This window comes from Paramisgurnus dabryanus, chromosome 1 (assembly GCF_030506205.2).
Source record: "Paramisgurnus dabryanus chromosome 1, PD_genome_1.1, whole genome shotgun sequence".
Lineage (NCBI taxonomy): Eukaryota > Metazoa > Chordata > Actinopteri > Cypriniformes > Cobitidae > Paramisgurnus > Paramisgurnus dabryanus.
The window spans coordinates 18064437-18084205 of record NC_133337.1 but is presented as its reverse complement, the minus strand read 5'-3'; the positions used below and the strand labels follow the sequence as shown (position 1 = coordinate 18084205).

The 19769-nt window shown below is 40.5% G+C and overlaps 4 protein-coding genes across 5 annotated transcripts; 2 read left to right on the top strand and 2 right to left on the bottom strand.

Annotated features, from left to right (window-relative positions):
- Positions 1–97: 97 nt before the first annotated feature.
- On the bottom strand, positions 98–7233 carry LOC135758706 (uncharacterized). Its single transcript, XM_065273326.2, has 4 exons — positions 7080–7233; positions 6145–6323; positions 4084–4315; positions 98–3778 (listed from the first exon to the last, which is right to left on the bottom strand). The coding sequence occupies exons 2-4, from the start codon at positions 6211–6213 to the stop codon at positions 2319–2321; spliced, it is 1761 nt and encodes a 586-aa protein (XP_065129398.1). The 5' UTR covers positions 6214–6323; positions 7080–7233; the 3' UTR covers positions 98–2318.
- Positions 7234–7885: 652 nt separating this feature from the next.
- echdc3 (enoyl CoA hydratase domain containing 3) lies at positions 7886–9660 on the top strand. The gene is made up of 5 exons (XM_065273329.2): positions 7886–8102; positions 8411–8532; positions 8616–8713; positions 8815–9015; positions 9111–9660. The coding sequence occupies exons 1-5, from the start codon at positions 7972–7974 to the stop codon at positions 9441–9443; spliced, it is 885 nt and encodes a 294-aa protein (XP_065129401.1). The 5' UTR covers positions 7886–7971; the 3' UTR covers positions 9444–9660.
- A 160-nt stretch (positions 9661–9820) lies between these two features.
- fbxo7 (F-box protein 7) lies at positions 9821–12787 on the bottom strand. Of its 2 annotated transcripts, none has more exons than XM_065273328.2 (10): positions 12737–12787; positions 12416–12543; positions 11965–12181; positions 11600–11830; positions 11355–11499; positions 11189–11272; positions 10929–11024; positions 10439–10615; positions 10286–10332; positions 9821–10207 (listed from the first exon to the last, which is right to left on the bottom strand). In XM_065273328.2, exons 2-10 carry the CDS (start codon positions 12535–12537, stop codon positions 9899–9901), a joined length of 1428 nt encoding a protein of 475 aa, XP_065129400.1. In that variant the 5' UTR covers positions 12538–12543; positions 12737–12787; the 3' UTR covers positions 9821–9898. The 2 variants fall into 2 exon arrangements, with proteins under 2 accessions (XP_065129400.1, XP_065129399.1); XM_065273327.2 differs by having other exon boundaries at positions 12416–12559; positions 12737–12766.
- Positions 12788–13804: 1017 nt separating this feature from the next.
- On the top strand, positions 13805–19767 carry rtcb (RNA 2',3'-cyclic phosphate and 5'-OH ligase). The gene is made up of 12 exons (XM_065273437.2): positions 13805–13987; positions 14352–14430; positions 14586–14653; positions 14736–14835; positions 14911–15067; positions 15151–15307; positions 15394–15553; positions 15633–15808; positions 15960–16148; positions 18963–19073; positions 19154–19273; positions 19353–19767. The coding sequence occupies exons 1-12, from the start codon at positions 13895–13897 to the stop codon at positions 19458–19460; spliced, it is 1518 nt and encodes a 505-aa protein (XP_065129509.1). The 5' UTR covers positions 13805–13894; the 3' UTR covers positions 19461–19767.
- The last annotated feature ends 2 nt before the right edge of the window (positions 19768–19769 follow it).

Sequence of the window (19769 nt, the reverse complement as noted above, 5' to 3'; positions counted from 1 at the left end):
AAATCTTTGTGGTGTTAAAAAAAAAGACCCGCAATGCTGATGGGTTTAAAATCTTTATTCAGAAAGTGATAATGAATTATGACAAATGGAAAAAAAATGAACATAGCCGAGTTTATTAAGAGGTAAAAAGGAATTGTGTGTTTTTACTGTGTGTGTGTGTGTGTGTGTTGTGTTGTTCACAATCACACACTCTGTATCCTTCAATAACTGCTTCATTTTAAAGCAAAAAACCGGAGTCAAAAAAAAAAAAAAAAAAAACATTAACAACAAATCACAAACATACCATACTACATTCACTTAACTCATTCACTGACATCCACATTACACACACACACACACACACACACACACACACACACGAAAACCTCTTGATTTATCACACACAGGTTAATAGGATTAGATGATTGGTTTTTGGTGATTTTAGCTCCATATGTTTCCAGACTCGGCCAGCAGCAGTTTTTCTGTCTGGATTTGGATCTCTGTGGTTTAGCGTTGGAGGAACTAAATTTAAACCTAGCATTCAGTTTATGAGATCTTCAGTGCTCAAGCCAGAGGAATGTTGGAAGAGAAACACAACAAACAAATCTGTGCTGTAGTCGTACAAAAAACTGCATCCCGTGCCCACCCTATAATTTAACATAACATCAGTAGAATAAATACATCATAATCCTCCACTTACATTTGGTCAGTTTAAAATTGATAAACTACCTCCGTGTTTACAGACGATGTGAAATATTTTATAAATAGACAGATATAAAACAGTCTAATAGCACTGTTGCCAAAAATCTTGATATGCTACATGAGTACAAATCCTTATGTGAAAATTCCCTGAGCATTATCCAGATTCACCCAAACTACGTAAAACTTTTCCAGAAGCTGACTAATTACCAACGAAACCATCAAGTGTCTTAACAGACTTTCTCGCACGCAAGACATAAAAAGCACTGTAAAAAAACTGAGCTAGTAAAAACTTTGTTTACTCCGCTTACTAGAAAGACTACAAACAGTAAAGCTTTAGAACAGAGGTCTCCAACGTGGTGTCCGCACAGAGTCTGTGAGGTGTCCGCCACAGCACGTTCTATTAATAGTCTCAATTGTAATATTTATTTATTACATATTTTTTATAATAGCTTGGCTTGGTTTACGTATGTTAACATTTTAAACAATACCAAAACATATCAACAAGAAAAATAAAATAAAATCTAAAAGTAAAACAAAAACATTTTATAGACTATATCAAAAAGTAGCCCTCCAGATTGTTTTATCCATTGCGGTAGCCCTTGCTCACAAAAAGTTTGGAGACCCCTGTTTTAGAAAGTATCTAAATGTATTAAAGAATCTGCATACTTTGCATACTTACTTTGTACACTAGTGAGACTAAAATAAATTAAGTCATTAAAGAAACTTTGCATACTATCAAAACTAAAACACTGAAAAAACGAACTTTAGTAAGTTAACTAAATCCATACTGGCTTACACACTACTACACACTAACAAGACTAAAACACTAAAAGCACATTTTTGTGATATGTATGTGATAAAAGCATTGTCGTGAGTTTAGAATGTGCAGTATTGTATTCTATTAGTTTAGCGTCGCAGAAATGTTGTGCTGACTTTATAGCCCCCGCAACAATTCTTTCGAAAGGCAGGGTGATGCAACCCAAACAATCCACCATGCGGTCATGGCCCATGAGTAGGCTTACTTGCCTGTGCGCATGTGAGCAATGTGGAGTAGAACCCCTTTGTTTGCATTATCTACCACCAAGCCGCTGGAGAGCGCACACAGAAAACAGATCTTGTGGCTTATTAGTCTTTTGAAACTGATGGGCACATAAAACAAGAGAAACACAATAAACAACCACCCGGGCTATAACTGTGAACTTCTGGATTTGTTAACCATGATTCTGTCACCACACGACTGGAAGCTGCACACAGAGGACGGATCTCCAGCGTATTTGTCTTTCAAAGCTGATGGCTACAACATAGCACATCAAAAATCGAGAACAAAAGAGACAGATTTGCAAATGTTCCTGTAGCTCAAGTAGAAGAGCTTTGCACCAACAACACTAAGGACATGGGTTTGATCCCAGGGAACCGAAGAGTTGCAGATAACGGGAGTTGTTTCAAAGATGGGTGTTTGGAGCATGCTTGTTTTCTATGTAATTTTAATTCAACATGAGATTTCTTCCAGGGGGATATTATGGGGCAAAAAAGCATGTCTGTCCTTTGAAGGCCATCCATGACTAAAAATATGATCAACATTTAAGCAACTGACACCTTGTAGAGTTTCTGGTTCCTGAATATATGGGGGTGATCTTTTAAGGGCTCCCTTTAAGCAGTCCAAGTCTGCGTAGAGCATCACGTCTAGCCTCGTCAGTTGCTCCTTTCCCAGAGAACTGGACTGTTACCCCTTGGGTGCGAAAGGATGGTTTCGGCGTAGATTTGGGGTGAAGCTCTGAGGATGAGGGAGTGGGTTTCGGCCTGGTGGGGTTTGGAGGAGTGGACTGACGTGGAGGTCTCTGGGCCGGTGATGGAGGTTGTTTAGCAGGCCTGATGGCAGCCGGCTGAGAGGGTGGTCTGAGGTGTAAAGATGTCACGTCTCTTGTAGGTGAGTCTTCATCTGTTGTCCTGCTTCCTTGGTGGGAGCTCGTAACCTCTTTTACTTGCGAGAAGGTCTTGGATCTGGCTCCATAACTGTTCGGTGGGCTATGCATGTGGCTTGTGTCGGGGGCTGATCGGCTATAGCTGCTGGATCCACGGTTCGGATCTTCTCTGTGCACAACAGATGGCGTCATGACTCTGGACCAACCACCGAAGCTATTGAGATGGATTTCTCGAGCTTCTGATGTAGGTGAAGTCGTCGCTGTAGCGTTGTGAAGTGGGAGTTGCTCGCTCTTAAAAGATGTTGTAGGGTTTAAGCTGATGCTCTTACCACCAAAGCTGTTAAAATCGCTGTGCGTGATTTCAGCGCTTTTCAGTGCCGGTGTTTCGCCAGACTTGTCGTGTCTGCCGGCGGTGCTACTGGGCAGGGAATGATCTGTGGTATCCATGCCATGGACTTTAGCAGCAACGTTAGATGCGCTAGCTGTGTTACGGTTACTGGCCGGGACACTTCTAGAAATTCTGGGCTCATTTACACTACTGATAGTGTCAGAGGTGTGTGGCAGCATGTTGTTACTTCTGGGAGCTGTCCTAGGGGCGCTGTTGTCCTTGTTTAAGTCTCTTGCAGAGGGCTGCATGACCGATTGCGTTCGCCTCTGAGCTAGTCCAAGTTTTGAAAGCGCCTCCATCCTGGACTTGTCCGCTGTCGGTTGTTGAAACGACACGCTTCGCGTGGGAAGGTTGCGGACACAGGACGGCTCTCCTCTATCTAGAGGGTGCGCAGAGCCGCTGAGGTTAGATAGCACCTGGGCCCGGCGCCCCTGCACATCAACGGCTTCTGCAGCAATGGAATGGGAAAGGTTTTCCCGGCTGCCGAGCAACACGCTGATGTTGTCGGGGAGATGCGTAGGCTTAGCGTGAGTCGGAGGGCCGTGTTTGGCTGAAGGGCTCCCCGGAAGCTCCAGACTGCGCCTGTGCTGCAGCAGAAATGAAGGTGATGTGGAAGTGCCGCTGGCACCTTTGTGCTCTGAAATCTTACTGGCGATGATGACAGGGGTGGGAACAGAACCAGGCGGGGGTTGATGTCCACCTTCCTCTGATACTGGGGTTGACGTGTTCAAGAAGGGCTCACGGTTGGGCTTCCTCTCAAAATTGGTCTCAGGGGGCCTTTGGAAATCTGACGAAAACATAATAGCCAATGAGATTCCAATAGTGCAAGAAATATTTCTCATGGTTTGGCTATGATCATAATAGCATATTTGTATATTAGAACACTAATCATAATATTTTATGCATGCACAGAATTCCCCTGATGAGCAATTACACTTGCTTAAAAAGTGTGCTCTGTTCTATTTACAATGGAACCCATATGATCTCATTCTTAACTTGTTTCTATCGGAAACTTTTCTTCTGCTTATGATTTGTATATGCTTTGTATTGTTCTGATGGTTTGTGAGGTGGATTGGTGTTATTCTGTAGTACCTGACGTGACGTTTGTATGCCTGCTGGGTTCACTGTGCACCAGATCGATGATGTCATGGTCTCTCAGGGTCGGGGTGGTGTATGAGCGTGGACGAACCTCTGCAGGTGTGTGGTTACGTGCAGATGTTCCCACTCCTTCGTTCTCGATCTCCTCCTCTATAGAGCCAATAGTGTTTTCAAAGAACAAAATACACTCCCTTTCCTCAAGACTGAGAGACTGTAGATCGTCTTCCTACAGAAAGAGAGAGAGGTCACTCAGTGCTAGTGGTCATCTATAAATACAGATAAGAAATCTGGGTCCAAACTACAAGTAGGAAGCATGTGAGTATCAATTAAGCAATCCCAGGAATTAGAAACAGGTTTGCACGGCTATGTTTCATGACATCACCTGAGATGAATGTAAAAGGGATAGTTCACCGAAAACAAAAAAATTCTGTCATCATTGACTCACTCTTATGTTGTTACAAACCTGTATACATTTCTGTTTTGATGAACACAAAGGAAGATATTTTTAGAAATGTTCGTAACCAAAGCGTTCATGAGCTCCTTTCACTTTTATAGTATTCTTTTTCCTACTATGGAAGTGAATGGGGCTCATGATCAGATACAAACATTCCTCAAAATATCTTCTTTCCTGTTCATCAGAACAAAGAAATTTATACAGGTTTGTAACAACATGAGAGCGAGTCAATGATGAAAGAATTTTCATTTTTGGGTGAACTATCCCTTTAATACCTGATGTAAACCTTCAGGGTTTCAGGATGTGTATGTTTATAAATATGCGATTTAGGGCCGGGTCAGTCACTGCAAACTCACCTCACGAGTCTAACGGGTGCTGTAGCGAGAGGTGGAGCTCAAACATAAGAACACAGACTCTACTCATCTACTAAACTTGCCCAGGTGTGTGTGTGTGTGTGTGTGTGTGAGAGAGAGAGAAACAGTGGGCTTCTTGTTCATGGGTCCAGTGTGTGTTCATCGACACACCCTTTACCCTCAACAACCCTTGAGCACACAGCTCACCTTTGTAGGCTTGATGTAGTTTGTGCTGTTAATATTTTAAAAAGTCAAACAGACAGAAAGTAAACCAGCCTTTCTTCTCGTTGTGTAGTGAACAACTGATCATTTGAGTGTTTGACTCCATTATTGCGCGCACACACAGGGTTAAACACTCTCTCGTCTGTGTACAGCAGTTATCAAGTTACAATCTCTACAATAATGCAATGAGGAAACGTTTGTATATGAGAAAGACAGCATCTGCTGTGTGTGCGGCGTAACAGATTTAAATCAACAACTCCATTTTAACATTTACTTAAAAACAAGAACGTTTGCGCCCTGTAAACCTTGAAGTCTTTTTCTGTGGTTTTGCCACATGGCTGAGGTTTTTATTTACTAATCAAATGAATCAAATAAGTGTTCAGTAATTTACTGATATTAAAATATTTACTGTAGTAAGTGATATGTACAGTGGGGCCATTTGGGAGGAGGATTCACTAAAACCTAAATAATTTCCAAATTGAAACCAAATTTATTATTTCTTTGTACAACAGTAAGATCCTTTGGAAAATTCTCATTTCTTACTGGAATAATGTGGATAATTAGATTTTGTCAATAAAGCAAATACTCTAAGAAATGTACTGCATGTTAAATAAACTAATATATAAATAATTATACAATTTAAAATCCCACTCGTAAGGTTCTAAATATGGCCCGGTCCCTCTTAGGAATTACAGGCTTGTCTATGACTAATAGTACAATAGTGACACTACTACTAACATAACGACTCTGTCATCACATTAAAATGCACTGTAATCTAAAACCTGCTGGTTCTGTGTGAAACGTCATATCTGTCTCTCATGCTGCCCAGCTGCATTTTTACCTTTTAGCTACACAATGACATTTTTCCATCAGTGTCACACACAATGAGTAACTCATTAACACACACCCACTGACTAACTACAGTATAACACACACACACTAGTTTAGCTCAGAGGACGAAAAACAGAAGTGAATCAAAAGATTTTAAGATTATTATTAATTTTTCGTGCGTGTTATGATACTCACAGAGTGTGGGTTCTCATAGCCGTTCAGCCTGTAAAGAGGCGTCCGACTGTTGTGCATGTGTACATTCATAGTCACAGGATCAGGGGCATGGTGTCTTGTATTGGGTCGAACAGTAGAGGTCAGGGGTCATGTGAAACATTTCCACACACCCGACTGACCCATCACATCATCACATACAACTGAAATACAGAATTAAAATAAAAATTCATTAAAATATATCACAATATATGAGGACCACAGGATTCCCTTTAGAAATATTCAAATACACAGAATTTATTTGGATCGTTGTGCATTCAAAGTCATTATTAAAGTTCTTAGTAGTTCATTTTAAACATTTCTAAATATGATTGATTAAATAATTACGAAGCAATTAGTACAAGAAAGTTTGAAATGATTTTAGATGGAATACACATGACATGGCACAACAAAAGTATTTTATGTCAGCAAGCCATTAAACTTATTTACTTAAGTAAATATTTACTCATGTGCTATTCATCAATACTGATGCAGACAAATAAACATCACTTACACATTTCTACACAAAGAAAAGTGTAATAATATATGGATGAATATTAGCAGGTCATATTTCATCACACAACTAATTCTCATTCACTTTATATTTGTTGTTCGTCAATTAATTGTTAGCATCAATTCAATAGTACAATGATGTATACATACAATTGGATAATACAATTTTTTTTTTTACTATAGTACATTTTTACCTTTACATTTTTTTTTACCTAACAAACATTTTAGGGAAAACTATGCTTAAAGTATTATGAAAACCGCCAGAATGTGAAACAGTGAGACTTCGTTTTAAATACATGTATTCTTTTCTCTAGTTTAAAACATACTAAATATAAAAATAAATATTTTGACCCCTAAAATAAAAAAAGAAATTTGTAAACTCAAGATTATTTATAAGAAAAACTCACCTAAACATCCTGAAACAGCTCAATAGAGTAGTATATTATAATAGTAACGCTGTTAAGTGTTGTTTGATCTCTGTGATGTGTTGTGTTTGATCTCTGTGGAGTGTTTTAAAGAGTCGCTCCGCGCGTGAACTGACTCGTCTGGTTCTTCTTGAGCGCGAGCTCCTCCTTTATAATGATGACGAAAATGATGATGAAGGAGAATCAGGTTTCCTCCATAAAATGAATGAAGTCTCCAGAGATTAATTTGTCATAAAGCGCGACTGATTCAATGAAACAGGCGGATTCACAGCATTAATATATAATAAAGTTTACAACTCTCAAACTAATGTTATGTGAATTAAATGTCAAGTGAATTAAAAAAAATCTAATTAATCGGGATATTGAGTGAAGAGTCTATAATAATGAGTAATTGAACAGAACGAGAAATTTATGAACACAGATACGTTTTCTCTAAACTGTAAAATATGATTCAGTTCTCACCTGTACTGTACAGGTGTTCAGTCACAGAAAAAATGTCTCCCTCTTGTGGAAGCTTATTATTAATATAAATATTAACTTCTGAAATTCAATTTTCTTCACAAATTATCATTTTTGATATAATCATCAAATTATCTTTTGTTTACCTTTCGTTTACCATCAAATCTATGACCAAAAACCTTAAACTCCTAAAACTAACGTTTACTAAAACCCTCACGTGATGTGTCTGCGATGTGATTCCCATTTATGTAAATTAAGAAATGCGCATTTTATTTTTAATGTATTTAATGATTATTACTCTGACTCAATTTGCCAATGTTTAAAATGAGCGTGGACTTTTATTTTGTAGAGACTATCCGGTGTTGTAGCTAACGTTAGTAGTTTCACAGTTCTGAGGTTATTCAGCTAAGTCAAGATGATTTTAAGTGGATGTTACAGAGTGTCAAACCTTCTAAAGTCCAACAGTAAGTTGTGTAGGGTCTGGACGAGAAATGTAAAGACTGAATCTTCATCTCTGACTCTAAGACAACAGCAAAACGGAATTAGGTGAATAAATCTCCTATGATTGTGACCCGAAAACTCGCGTCATTGAAATCAAGACTCACGCGTTACCTCTGACCGCATCACATGAAAACAGAGATAATTATAGTCATTTATTCACGTTAATGCAGAATATTTGGAGACACATGCTTGATATTAAAGTGTTCAGTCTGCTAGAAATAGCATTTATTTTAATAGCAAATCTTTTTAGCCAGAGTAACTAAGTTATACAGGTTAACTAAGCTATACTAGAATGGCAAGATACTGTTGGTGTTGTTGGCATATCTCTTTTATAGTGCATGTCATTATTTTAGGAGGATTATTTTGAATAATCCTAAAAAGAGGAATGCGTTGTCTCTACCCATGCTGGAATCTCTGAGAGAAAACATCCTGATAGACTCTGAGAGTGAAGACCTGCGAGTGATCATTATATCAGGCAAACCAGAATCAATTATCTGGAAAAAAATAACCAACCACATTAAGAAACCTCCAGCTAACTCTCTCTCGTTCTCTCTCTAGCTCAGGGTCCAGTGTTTTCTTCAGGTCATGATCTGAAGGAGTTAACCTCCACACAGGGTCAAGAGTACCACAGCAAGGTGTTTCACACATGTACAGAGGTCAGGAGTGATGACTCTTCAGAACACAAAACGTTTACAGATGTCCCATTACTGTTATTGCAGTTTATAACTCTGTACTACTAATCTGATTTGGGTCAAAGGTCATGACTCTGATTCAAGATATTCCAGTGCCGGTCATTGCTATGGTCAATGGTGTCGCCACTGCTGCAGGTTGCCAGTTAGTTGCCAGCTGTGATATTGCCATAGCAACAGATAAATCGACTTTTGCCACTCCCGGAGTTAACGTGGGTCTGTTCTGCTCCACCCCGGGCGTGGCGTTAGGGCGAGCTGTACCTAGAAAGGTGACGTCACACGCTTCAGTCTTGAGAGGAATTAACGTTTCATTTAAAAAAAAAAAAAAAACATATTGTAACTTAATTGACTCCATTTCCTCCAGGTTGCCATGGAGATGTTATTCACGGGTCGACCCATCTCGGCTCAGGACGCCCTACTGCATGGGCTGATCAGTAAGGTGGTCAGAGAGGAGCAGATAGAGGAAGAAACACTAGCCGTGGCCAGACGGGTGTGTGAGTCCAGCCGACCTGTGATCGCTCTGGGTAAAGCTGCGTTTTACAGGCAGATGTCTCAGGGTCGAGATGCGGCGTACGCATCCGCCTGCACTGCAATGCTGGAGAACCTCACACTTCGGGATGGGCAAGAAGGAATCAGGGCATTCCTAGAAAAACGACACCCGGTCTGGAGCAACCGTCCTGAGAAAGTCAACACGTGATTCAATGCTACACCACCAACACACAGCTTAATCTCAACATGAAACATTTGACCTCTGTAAAAAACTGTTAGAATGATTTGTGTTTCAAAATTTGTCATGTGTCCCTTTCACTGTTTAATTAAGTAAAATTATTTTGTTGTTTTGTAGATGATATTTCACGTCTGACCGATGACTTTAACCCATTTGCATACTCCTCTACATAAACAAGATATCAGTTCACTTTTTTTATTGTGTCAGAAAGCAGAAATAGAACAAATTTTAATTGGGTCTGGTTACTGGTTAGGCCACACTTTGGTTAGGGCATCAAACAGTATGTTTTAGTCTCTAAAGTCTGTATGATGTAAAAACACCTTAATGAAGAGAGCACAAAGAAAATATCAGCCTCAAAATGATTTTATCATTTGAAAACAAAAATATGCATCAGTTTGGTCTGTGTTGAAATATTTCGCCTAGATTCAGATAAATCCTCTCCTGATGTCCACCGGTCGATTTCCTCCCGGTCTCAGAGGCCGCCGGCCTGTGGAAACGCCCGCTCCTGGGAGATGACCCGGGAGTGGACCGATGGGGTCAAATCGTGGGCGGGGTAGGACGATGGGCGTTTGGTCATAATCTCCTCCGATGATGCCAGGAGGGTAGGGGTAGAGGGGTAGGGGTTCAGGTGGGATGGGGGCAAGAGGGTAAATTGGAGGCAGGTGGGGTGGGTAAAACCTGCATCTGCTCATTCGCTCCATCTCCTTCCTCTGTTTATATTTTTGTTTGTAAAGCTAACCGCAAAACAAAAACACAGAGTTAGAGTACAAGAAACTAGTCAAGTTCCATTTAAACTGGCTGATTCAACTCACATTTCTCCAGTTTGTATCTTTGTGTTGAGTCCCTGCAGGAAAACACACTGCAACCACAACACACTCGCCTCAGTTATAGATGTGAAACACAAGTGTGTTTAAAATGACTATGTGTGTTTGTAATGAATTTTTGTGTAGTGAAAGTTGTGTTACCCCTGAAGTCTCTGTGGAGCAGGTGTCTCCAGAGCGAAGGATCCTGCGTCGCAACGTTCAGGTCCCGACACGCAGCCGACAGCGAGACGAGAGATGAGACGTCCAGCAGACGCAAAACACGTAATAGCAGCTCGGGAGGAAGAACAGCCAGACCGAAGAGAGCGGGTAGTCCCAATGCTAAGGGTGACACACATACATAGTCAAATACTTTCCACACACACACACACAAGTGAGAAAGTGAACACATTGCTGCATCCCAAACCACACGGATACTATACAGAAGTATGTCCGAATTGATGACCTACTACTTTTGATTGGATTCTGAAGTGTGCATTCAATGGACACCTTACTATCCAATGAGGCCATGGGAGAGCAGATGATACTACATTACACTTCTACTACATCAAACTTACTTTTTAGAGCTTGTCAAATACTTACTCATTCAAGAAAGTATATGATTTTGGATGCAGCCCATGTGTGCAATAGTTACCCTGTCTGGCAGCAGCCATAAGCGGATACACCAGCTGATCTTTGAAGAGACGAGAGAGTTTCTGTAAGTCTCTATAGACCACAGCTGTAGTACCACCTGCACATAGAAAAGAGAGAGGATTGTTCTGGGTTTAATACAACATCAAATCAGTAACATCCCTCTGTTAACAAAAGGTTTTTACAAAAACCATCTGGCTCCATAAACTTCTAGTGCAGAGATATTCAATCCTTATCAGATTCACTTTTGCTTTGAACTCTTACCTGCCCACTCAGGTGTCACATAAGCATCTGGTTTCAGGATTAATTTATGAGAGCTCTCCAAACTTCTGTCCATTTTTAGTACAGCTATTCATACAAAATAAAATAAATGATCAGACGTTCAGACAGGACTCAGTCTATTAATGCTTCTGTATGCGGACTCATTTACAGTTAATGACGAGCGTTTGACCCATCGGCACAGCGACCACCGTAACCACGCTGTTCTCCAGAAGTGGGTGGCCATACTGAATCCTGTACACACCCCCTGCTGCCCGCCAGCCAATCGGCATCTCACCTGAGTTCACGCTAGAACCCTAAGAGAAGACATAAACAATGTAAGACAAAATCATTAACAAAGAGTTTTAATTACTAAATGTGATCTGAATCACGGCACGGGTTTGGGTAAACTCTAACCTGTGGACTAAAGCCGGTCTCCAGCAGCATCAGATGTGTCGCCAGCATCAGACAGTCTGATGGGTTCTGACAGCTCGCTGAATCCAGCAGCCTCTCCAGAGTGAGTGGAATCAAACCCTCCACAGTCTCACAGCAGAGCAGCGGTGGAGGGGCGGAGCCCTCTGATGCCACACCCCCTTCATCTCCCTCCACCCACTGCTCCTGCTCAGCATCTCTGTCACTGTGTCCAGCCTGAGGAGATAAACACCAGCATCGCACATATATGCTGAGTCACAGAAAATCAGCAGTGCATTGTAAGCTTCATCCCATTACGATTTGCAGAGTTTCTCTCCTATGTGTGTTTCTCTTAATGGGTCAAAACTCACCATCTCACGTGTGCCGGTCGTATCCGTCAGCCTTTGTTCCTGCTGGACGGCTGCATTGCTGAGGTTTTGTGGCTCAGGTTGTTCCTGCTGAGTGCTGCCCTTAGGTACAATCACACTGATCATATCACCAGACACAACACCACAGGAGGAGAGAGTCTGTCCTGTGTCCACCAGAGTGTCCTTCCCATTCAGAGACACATTAAACTCCATATCAGAGCTGCACACAGGTGGAGACCCCAGGGTTAGTTGTCACACGTTCTGTTTCATGTTTGTAGTCAAATGTGTGTTTCTTTAGCAGTGACATACAAAAGTATGCTCCTTTTAAACAACAACTTCACATCACCCCCTGTCCATTTACAAAAAGCACCATTGTTATCTCATGACGTTGCCTGAAGTTACTATGTAAATGCCATGATGGTAAACGTATAGAGCAATTATAAATGAATCTCACCGCAAACCGCACTCAGACAGCAGTGTGTCTCTGATCTGATCACTGAGATCAGACAGCGTCGGTTCCGGACCGTCCAGCTGTAGTCTGTGGATCTGTTTGTTGAGTTTCACCCGCAGCTTCATTCTGCCCTGCACAGATCCTTCACTTTCATTTCAGTTTAAGAAGAACTCGTATTAAATGACACGCCAGTGACGTCAAGCGCAGCATACACAAACATATACTTAAAGCAATCGTTTTACTTTCAAAATCGGCAAACATACGGCTAAAGTTGTTAATTTATGTACTGACAAGAGTAAAACGAGACATGTAAACATGTCTTACCTGCAGATACGTCACAACAACCCGAGCGAGCGCGGTGAAAGCAGAGGCAAATCAGAATGTAGCTGTTTTTCAAAATAAAAGTCCAAAAAGAAATAATCATAAAATATCGCAGTCAAACGTTTGCTTACGTTTGTGGCTGTTTGGAATTTGTATAATGTAATAGCAGCAATAAAACAACTATGTAGATATGAAAGCCAAGGAAACAAATGAATATTGTTTTGAATAGAATTTGATTTGACTCGCTATTTACTGTAATAAGTTGTGTATTTTGACGAATCACTACTGACGAAATAAGCAAAATAAATACATGACAATTATTTAAACCTATGGGGTATCCCGGACAGGGTTAGGACTTTTAAGAAGTTTTACAAACATTTTACATAAAATACATTTATTTCACTGTTGTCGTCTGAAAAATATTATTGGTTACAACTGATAGCAATTTTATAATTTGCCACAAGAAGGAGCGTGTCTGTGAACTTGATTCTACTGGCTAAAGACCGACAAAAGTTGATCTACACGAATACACTATTTTAAAGAATTAACAAATATGCTATGTATTTATGTATTGTATTTATAATGTTCGATATTTTCGCAGGAACTTAAAATGAATGTCGTTTTGTGCAATTACAGTCTGTTATTCACAGATAGGATCGTAGCCATCTGCAATTTTTCAGTGCACTTTAATAATTTACCACAAGATTCCACCTTCACTAAAATCATTGGAAATATTTAGTAAAAAAAAAAAAAGGTGATTCACTTTAGGACGAGCACTGACTTTGTAACCAGCAGGTGGTGCTCCGCGGCCCAGAAACTGTGTTGCAATTTGAGCACCATTAAAATATGGGGCTTTTGTCATGACATTTTTCTATTAATTCCAGATCTTTGCACAGCAACACCATCATGATCGTTTACATGCATCTACAGCAATTATTTGCTTGCGATAAACATATGGAAACATGAACCAAATCATTTTAAAATAATTGTTGACGACGACGCCTCGTGCCTGCGCTGCAGAACGTGTGTGTGAGCAGCAGGCGGCGCTCAAGAGGCGAAATAGAACTGCGACAGTCTATGAAAGCCACTGAAGAAGACGCATAGAAGAGCGTGAATGTGCTTTCACTTGCCGAGAAGGGCGTTAAAACTTAAGTTTTGAGAATGAGTCGCTCTTATAACGATGAACTGCAGTATTTGGATAAAATCCATAAGAACTGCTGGAGGATCAAGAAAGGTTTCGTACCAAACATGCAGGTAAATCATCTGTCATATACGTTAACGTGGAAATGATGACGCACACACAAAAAATAACACAATACAAATCTGATCATTTCATTATAATGTCAGGTGTTCCTATTGACTTTACTTTTATAAGCAAAGTTCTAAACATTGGTGGGTTTAATTATTTCATAACTTGTTTTGTCATTAGCTCAATATATGGTAATGGTAAACATTGTTTTATCATCAGATATACTCATGTATGACAGGAGTGAAGATCATTAGGAGTTTTATTAAACCGTCTCTTGTTGCAGATGTGTGGTCCTTTAAGTGGACTTTAATGACACTTTTTTTTTGGTGATTGCATCATAAAATGTTGTTTGACTGATCTTACATTTAGGTTGAAGGAATTTTCTATGTAAATGAGCCTCTGGAGAAGCTGATGTTTGAAGAGTTGAGAAACGCGTGTCGTGGAGGAGGTGACGTAACACATCTAACGTATACACACACACAAACACCGAGAGAGAGTCTGATTAAAGTCATAAAACACGTGTTATACACACACTACGAAGGTTCAAAATATTTTTCACGTTTTTTATCTGTTTGTTTTTTAAACGCACATCGACCTTTACAGGTTTTGGAGGATTTCTGCCTGCCATGAAGCAAATTGGAAATGTTGCTGCTCTGCCAGGAATTGTACATGTGAGTTCCCTATAATATTCCCACCCAAACACGTTTATCATCATTATTATTTACTTCCTGTTATGTCATTTCTGTTCTGCAGAGGTCTATTGGATTACCTGATGTTCACTCTGGATATGGGTTTGCTATTGGAAACATGGCTGCGTTTGACATGGACAATCCAGACGCAGTCGTCTCTCCTGGTACACAAATGAACCGATTTGAATTTTCCTGTTTCTGCAGTAAATAAGCTCACTGTGCGTCTCTCGCTTGTGTAGGTGGTGTGGGGTTCGATATCAACTGCGGCGTTCGACTGCTGCGGACAAACCTAGATGAGGGCGACGTGCAGCCGGTTAAAGAGCAGCTTGCACAGTCCTTGTTTGACCATATTCCGGTCGGGGTCGGATCCAAGGGTGTCATTCCGATGAGTGCAAAGTAAACAATCTTGTAACTCAATTGGTGTGGCATTGCATTAGCAGAGATAATGAGTTTAAAACATTGTGTTTGTGTGCGTATAGAGACCTGGAGGAGGCTTTGGAGATGGGTGTGGATTGGTCATTGAGGGAGGGATACGCCTGGGCAGAGGATAAAGAACACTGTGAGGAATACGGCAGGATGCTGCAGGCCGATCCTACAAAAGTCTCTTCCAAAGCTAAGAAGAGAGGCCTGCCACAGGTACCCAAACACACAGAGACATCCCTGCATGATTATTTGTATATGGATAGTTGTATGAAGTTCATTTTCTTTCTGCTGGTGTGTAGTTGGGTACACTGGGTGCAGGAAATCACTACGCTGAAATTCAGGTGGTAGATGAGATCTATAACGACTATGCAGCAAAGAAGATGGGCATCGACCACAAGGGACAGGTGTGCGTGATGATCCACAGCGGCAGTCGAGGCCTTGGCCACCAGGTGGCGACAGGTGAGCATAAACCCACCGGAACAGCCTGCATCAAATCTCTACACAATCTTACATCATCATCACTTTCTCTGTCCGTCAGATGCTCTGGTTGCCATGGAGAGGGCCATGAAGCAAGATAACATCACCGTAAATGATCGTCAGCTGGCTTGTGCTCGCATCATGTCGCGGGAAGGTCAGGACTATCTGAAGGGAATGGCCGCCGCGGGCAACTACGCCTGGGTTAACCGATCCTCAATGACTTTTCTCACTCGTCAGGTCAGTATTTTACGTTTGTGTCTCAATTTCTATGCAAACTAAACAGTTTCTGAAATATTAACTACACAGCACTCGTATGTAAATGCAGTGAGGTCACATGATGCTGTTTTATTCTGCTCCTGACGTGCGTTTATTCTGACTTTCACTACAGGCCTTCTCCAAAGTGTTCAACACCACACCGGATGATCTGGACATGCACGTCATTTACGACGTCTCGCACAACATCGCCAAGGTTGAGGAGCACATGGTGGACGGCAAACAGAAGACTCTACTGGTGCACAGGAAGGGCTCGACGAGAGCGTTTCCTCCTCATCACCCGCTCATACCTGTCGACTATCAGGTAACACGCACGTGTGCTTTGAATCACAAAAAAAATAAACTGAGGTGAGGTTCAGACTGAAATATTAGCTCGTTACCAGTACGTAACTGCAGCATTTCTCCGACCGCACACTTGTGATGCGATCTGGGAAACATTTCAACCTCGGGCACAGTAATATTGACAGCAGTTTGAGCGAGAGGGGGCAAAATCAGGAGTTTTATCTCGTGCCACCATACTGACTCGTGTAACTACTCATGTAACAGTCTTTAAATAGGGAAAACATGGAAGTGTTTGGTGGCTTCTAAATTCATCCCTGTTTGGATCCTAAGGAATGAATGGGGCTAGGCTAAATGCTAACACATTCACGATGCGCTGTACAAAGATTAAGTGCACGCACTGAAAAAAGATAGGGATGTATTAATTTGTCTAAGTTGAGGTAACAACATAGTAAAATATTGAAAAGCAGTGGTGTTTTCCTTTAGGTCCTTACATTTTTGGTGTACATGTAAAGAGTCATTAAACTTTTGATCACTTTTTGTATGTTTAGATGACACAACGATTTTACTTTGTAGGTCACATTTAGAATAGCAGGCACAGCGCAGGTTGCCCCAATATCAGTGCGACAATAACAAGACTAGCGTAGCTTCATCAAGACTCCTCCACTTTAGTAATGTCTATCATCTGATCATTCATCTCTGGGTGTGAAATAGTTAATTATAACATAATTTAGGGCTCTGACATCACCGGGATTGATTAGATTAGCCGATATATCTGCCGATATTTGCTAGTTTTATGTATATCGGCATTGGCCGATACATGGCTGCCGTGTTCTGCAATTTTTTCCAGCATTATTTACAGACAAGAGTGCTGTAAGCCACAAGCAATTGCAGGTCTTGTGACTAAAAACAACCTACCTTTCCATGACAACATCGAAAGCTCGGCCTAACAGCTGATTATAGCTGAACAAAGCAAGTTTTTATTTCTCATCTCTATGGGGGGGGGGTTCCTGGACAGGGATTAGACTAGTCCAGTGTTTCTCAAACTTTTTCTTTCATTCCCCACTTTGGAAGTAGGGAAGGGTTCCGAGCCCCATCTGTCCCCAATCGCCCCAACAAAATGGCAATCAAGGCTTTAAGTTTAACTTTTTAGTTTAAGTTTTATTTAAAACGTAACAGCATTAAACAATTTTAATAGAGAAAATACATTTGTGCAATTGTGCAACTTTGCATGAAAAAAAGACTACATCATATTCATCATACTGATATGATAAATATAAAATATGATAACATCATATTCAGAAACAGAAAATAAAAGTGTGGACTAGTTGTGTTTTGCGTCATTGTGTCACTTTGCAAAATGCAAAAAGAACGAACAAAACTTACAAAAATTAATTTTTGAAAATGAATTGTCACAAACGTATCCATTGTCAACCCTTAAAAGTTACCCGCTACAACATATACCGCATCTCCCATTAGGTTTTGTTCCGCTTCAATTAACATTCCGACGTTAACTGATTCTTATAGGATATGGTTCCGTGTGACATTTTCTTTAAAGTCTGATGTTGTTTTAGGGTTTTTTTAAAGATTATGTTTAAATGGTGTTGTTTTGAGTATATGGTCAATAAATAAAAAAATTAATAGAGGTGGGCACAAAAATTAACAAATTTCCTCCCATTTCTCACGCCCCACTTGTAATGCTCCTGTTCCCCACTAGTGGGGCCCGCCCCACACTTTGAGAAACGCTGGACTAGTCCTAGACAAAAATTAAACTAAGCTCTAGTCCTAGTTAAGATCATTCCTGTCTGGGAAACCACCCATATATATATTTGTAGTAGTAAAGTGCTAGAAATCAATATCCTTTGCTGATAGTTCCTCGTCATTGTGGAGAGTGCAGTTCATGGTTCCATAGCACCCTCACTTGTTTTTACTATTTGTTAAACATCGTTTTTTTTAGTTCAGTAAATGTTACTTTTTTGAATTGAGACTTGTAACATTTGGCATCATCATTGTGTCATTTTTATGATGTAAATTGAGTGAGCAAAACCAGCATCGGGTCCAAAAATCGGCTCAAGAAAATCAACAGCCTGTATCGGCATCAGCACTGAAAAATCCATATCGGTCGATCCCTAATTAGTCCGATAAAAAAGATTAGTCAGATCATGTTTATTATTAAAGTAAGCGGCTACTTGTTTAGATGCTTTGTTCTCATGGGCTCTGCGATCTTATGATAACCAGTCTACAAAAGACTGTGGCGAGGTGTGCATTGATACACCTGCAATCTACATGTTACGTGGTTTATTTTGATAAGTAAACTGTTAGGAGGGGAGCAGCAATGGGTGCAGTCTTTTCAGTTTGTCATTATTATAAATCGCTTTTGTTCTGCACTAAACAGGTGAACTTTGCCTAGATATTTTCAGAGATGATAGACAATATATGAAGACAAATAATAATAATTTAATGAAACCCAATTTGGACATAAAAGCTTCAACTTTTTGTACATTTCTAAAATTGTTTCATAATGACAGAATGCATCCCAATTATGCAGACAGAAAATTCACACACTGTGCTCATTCTGTATAACTAAATCTATAACATTAATATTGTTATTTCGAAAATGATTTATTTCAATATTTAACAGATGCTGTCAAACATTTAACTGTAACATCTATATAATATTTCAGGTTATTTAAAGTGATAATATCTGTTATTTACACACACTTGTGTTGATCATTTTTTTAACCTTAAAACACAGTGACACACAGGCGCATAACAATATGAGAGCAACTAAGTTTTATTTTTGGGTGAACTGTCCCTTAAAGTTCATTTTCTTGTCTAGTTAACCGGTCAGCCAGTTCTAATTGGAGGAACTATGGGCACCTGCAGTTACGTGTTGACGGGAACGGAGCAGGGCATGACCGAGACCTTCGGTACCACATGTCACGGCGCGGTGAGTCATGTGATTTTGATGTAAAATTTGTGATTTCACCACCCATCACCTGCTTACCTGTGTGTTTGTGATCACTGCAGGGTCGAGCGCTGTCCAGAGCCAAATCCAGAAGGAATCTGGACTTCCAGGATGTTCTGGATAAACTGGCAGACATGGGAATCGCCATCAGAGTTGCATCACCCAAGCTTGTGATGGAGGAGGTGAGGCTTTATTCTCGAAACTCTCCCACTGTTTTTGTATGTTAAGATTATTTTTTTAACCCAATATCTCAACCATCAGGCACCGGAGTCCTACAAGAACGTCACAGATGTGGTCGACACGTGTCACGATGCAGGTATCAGTAGGAAGGCCATCAAGCTCCGTCCCATCGCTGTAATTAAAGGTTGAAAATAAGCACTGCGCACAGGCACAACGATGGGACGACCCGACGACAACACAGCCTTTCAATCAAATATTAAGTTTTGCACTTCTATAGGTGGAGCGACTCATGGTCGTGTCTTGGATTTAGGGGAAGAAGGGTTTACAAAGATTAAAGGTAGTGATTGATGTCAAGAGGTTTGCAGTTCTGCTCCTAAAGAGTTTAGGTTCGGTGGGGTCTTCGTGAGCAGAACTGAACCTCAGCCTGTTCTTCTGAACACTTGTGATAAAATCACCTGTATGAAATAATAATAATAAACACTCATCTGAAAATCAATC

What these genes read in the sequence shown, in the direction of transcription:
- LOC135758706 (XM_065273326.2), bottom strand. Translation starts at nt 6,213, where the DNA reads ATGAATGTACACATGCACAACAGTCGGACGCCTCTTTACAGGCTGAAC. An exon ending in GCTATGAGAACCCACACTCT is followed by an intron (nt 4,316 to 6,144) that starts GTGAGTATCATA and finishes CTCTTTCTGTAG; the next exon opens with GAAGACGATCTACAGTCTCT. An exon ending in GCATACAAACGTCACGTCAG is followed by an intron (nt 3,779 to 4,083) that starts GTACTACAGAAT and finishes TGTTTTCGTCAG; the next exon opens with ATTTCCAAAGGCCCCCTGAG.
- echdc3 (XM_065273329.2), top strand. Translation starts at nt 7,972, where the DNA reads ATGATTTTAAGTGGATGTTACAGAGTGTCAAACCTTCTAAAGTCCAAC. An exon ending in TGTTTCACACATGTACAGAG is followed by an intron (nt 8,714 to 8,814) that starts GTCAGGAGTGAT and finishes TTTGGGTCAAAG; the next exon opens with GTCATGACTCTGATTCAAGA. An exon ending in GGCGAGCTGTACCTAGAAAG is followed by an intron (nt 9,016 to 9,110) that starts GTGACGTCACAC and finishes CATTTCCTCCAG; the next exon opens with GTTGCCATGGAGATGTTATT.
- fbxo7 (XM_065273328.2), bottom strand. Translation starts at nt 12,537, where the DNA reads ATGAAGCTGCGGGTGAAACTCAACAAACAGATCCACAGACTACAGCTG. An exon ending in TATGGCTGCTGCCAGACAGG is followed by an intron (nt 10,616 to 10,928) that starts GTAACTATTGCA and finishes TGTCACCCTTAG; the next exon opens with CATTGGGACTACCCGCTCTC. An exon ending in AAGATACAAACTGGAGAAAT is followed by an intron (nt 10,208 to 10,285) that starts GTGAGTTGAATC and finishes TTTTGCGGTTAG; the next exon opens with CTTTACAAACAAAAATATAA.
- rtcb (XM_065273437.2), top strand. Translation starts at nt 13,895, where the DNA reads ATGAGTCGCTCTTATAACGATGAACTGCAGTATTTGGATAAAATCCAT. An exon ending in AGAAGAGAGGCCTGCCACAG is followed by an intron (nt 15,308 to 15,393) that starts GTACCCAAACAC and finishes GCTGGTGTGTAG; the next exon opens with TTGGGTACACTGGGTGCAGG. An exon ending in GTACCACATGTCACGGCGCG is followed by an intron (nt 19,074 to 19,153) that starts GTGAGTCATGTG and finishes TGATCACTGCAG; the next exon opens with GGTCGAGCGCTGTCCAGAGC.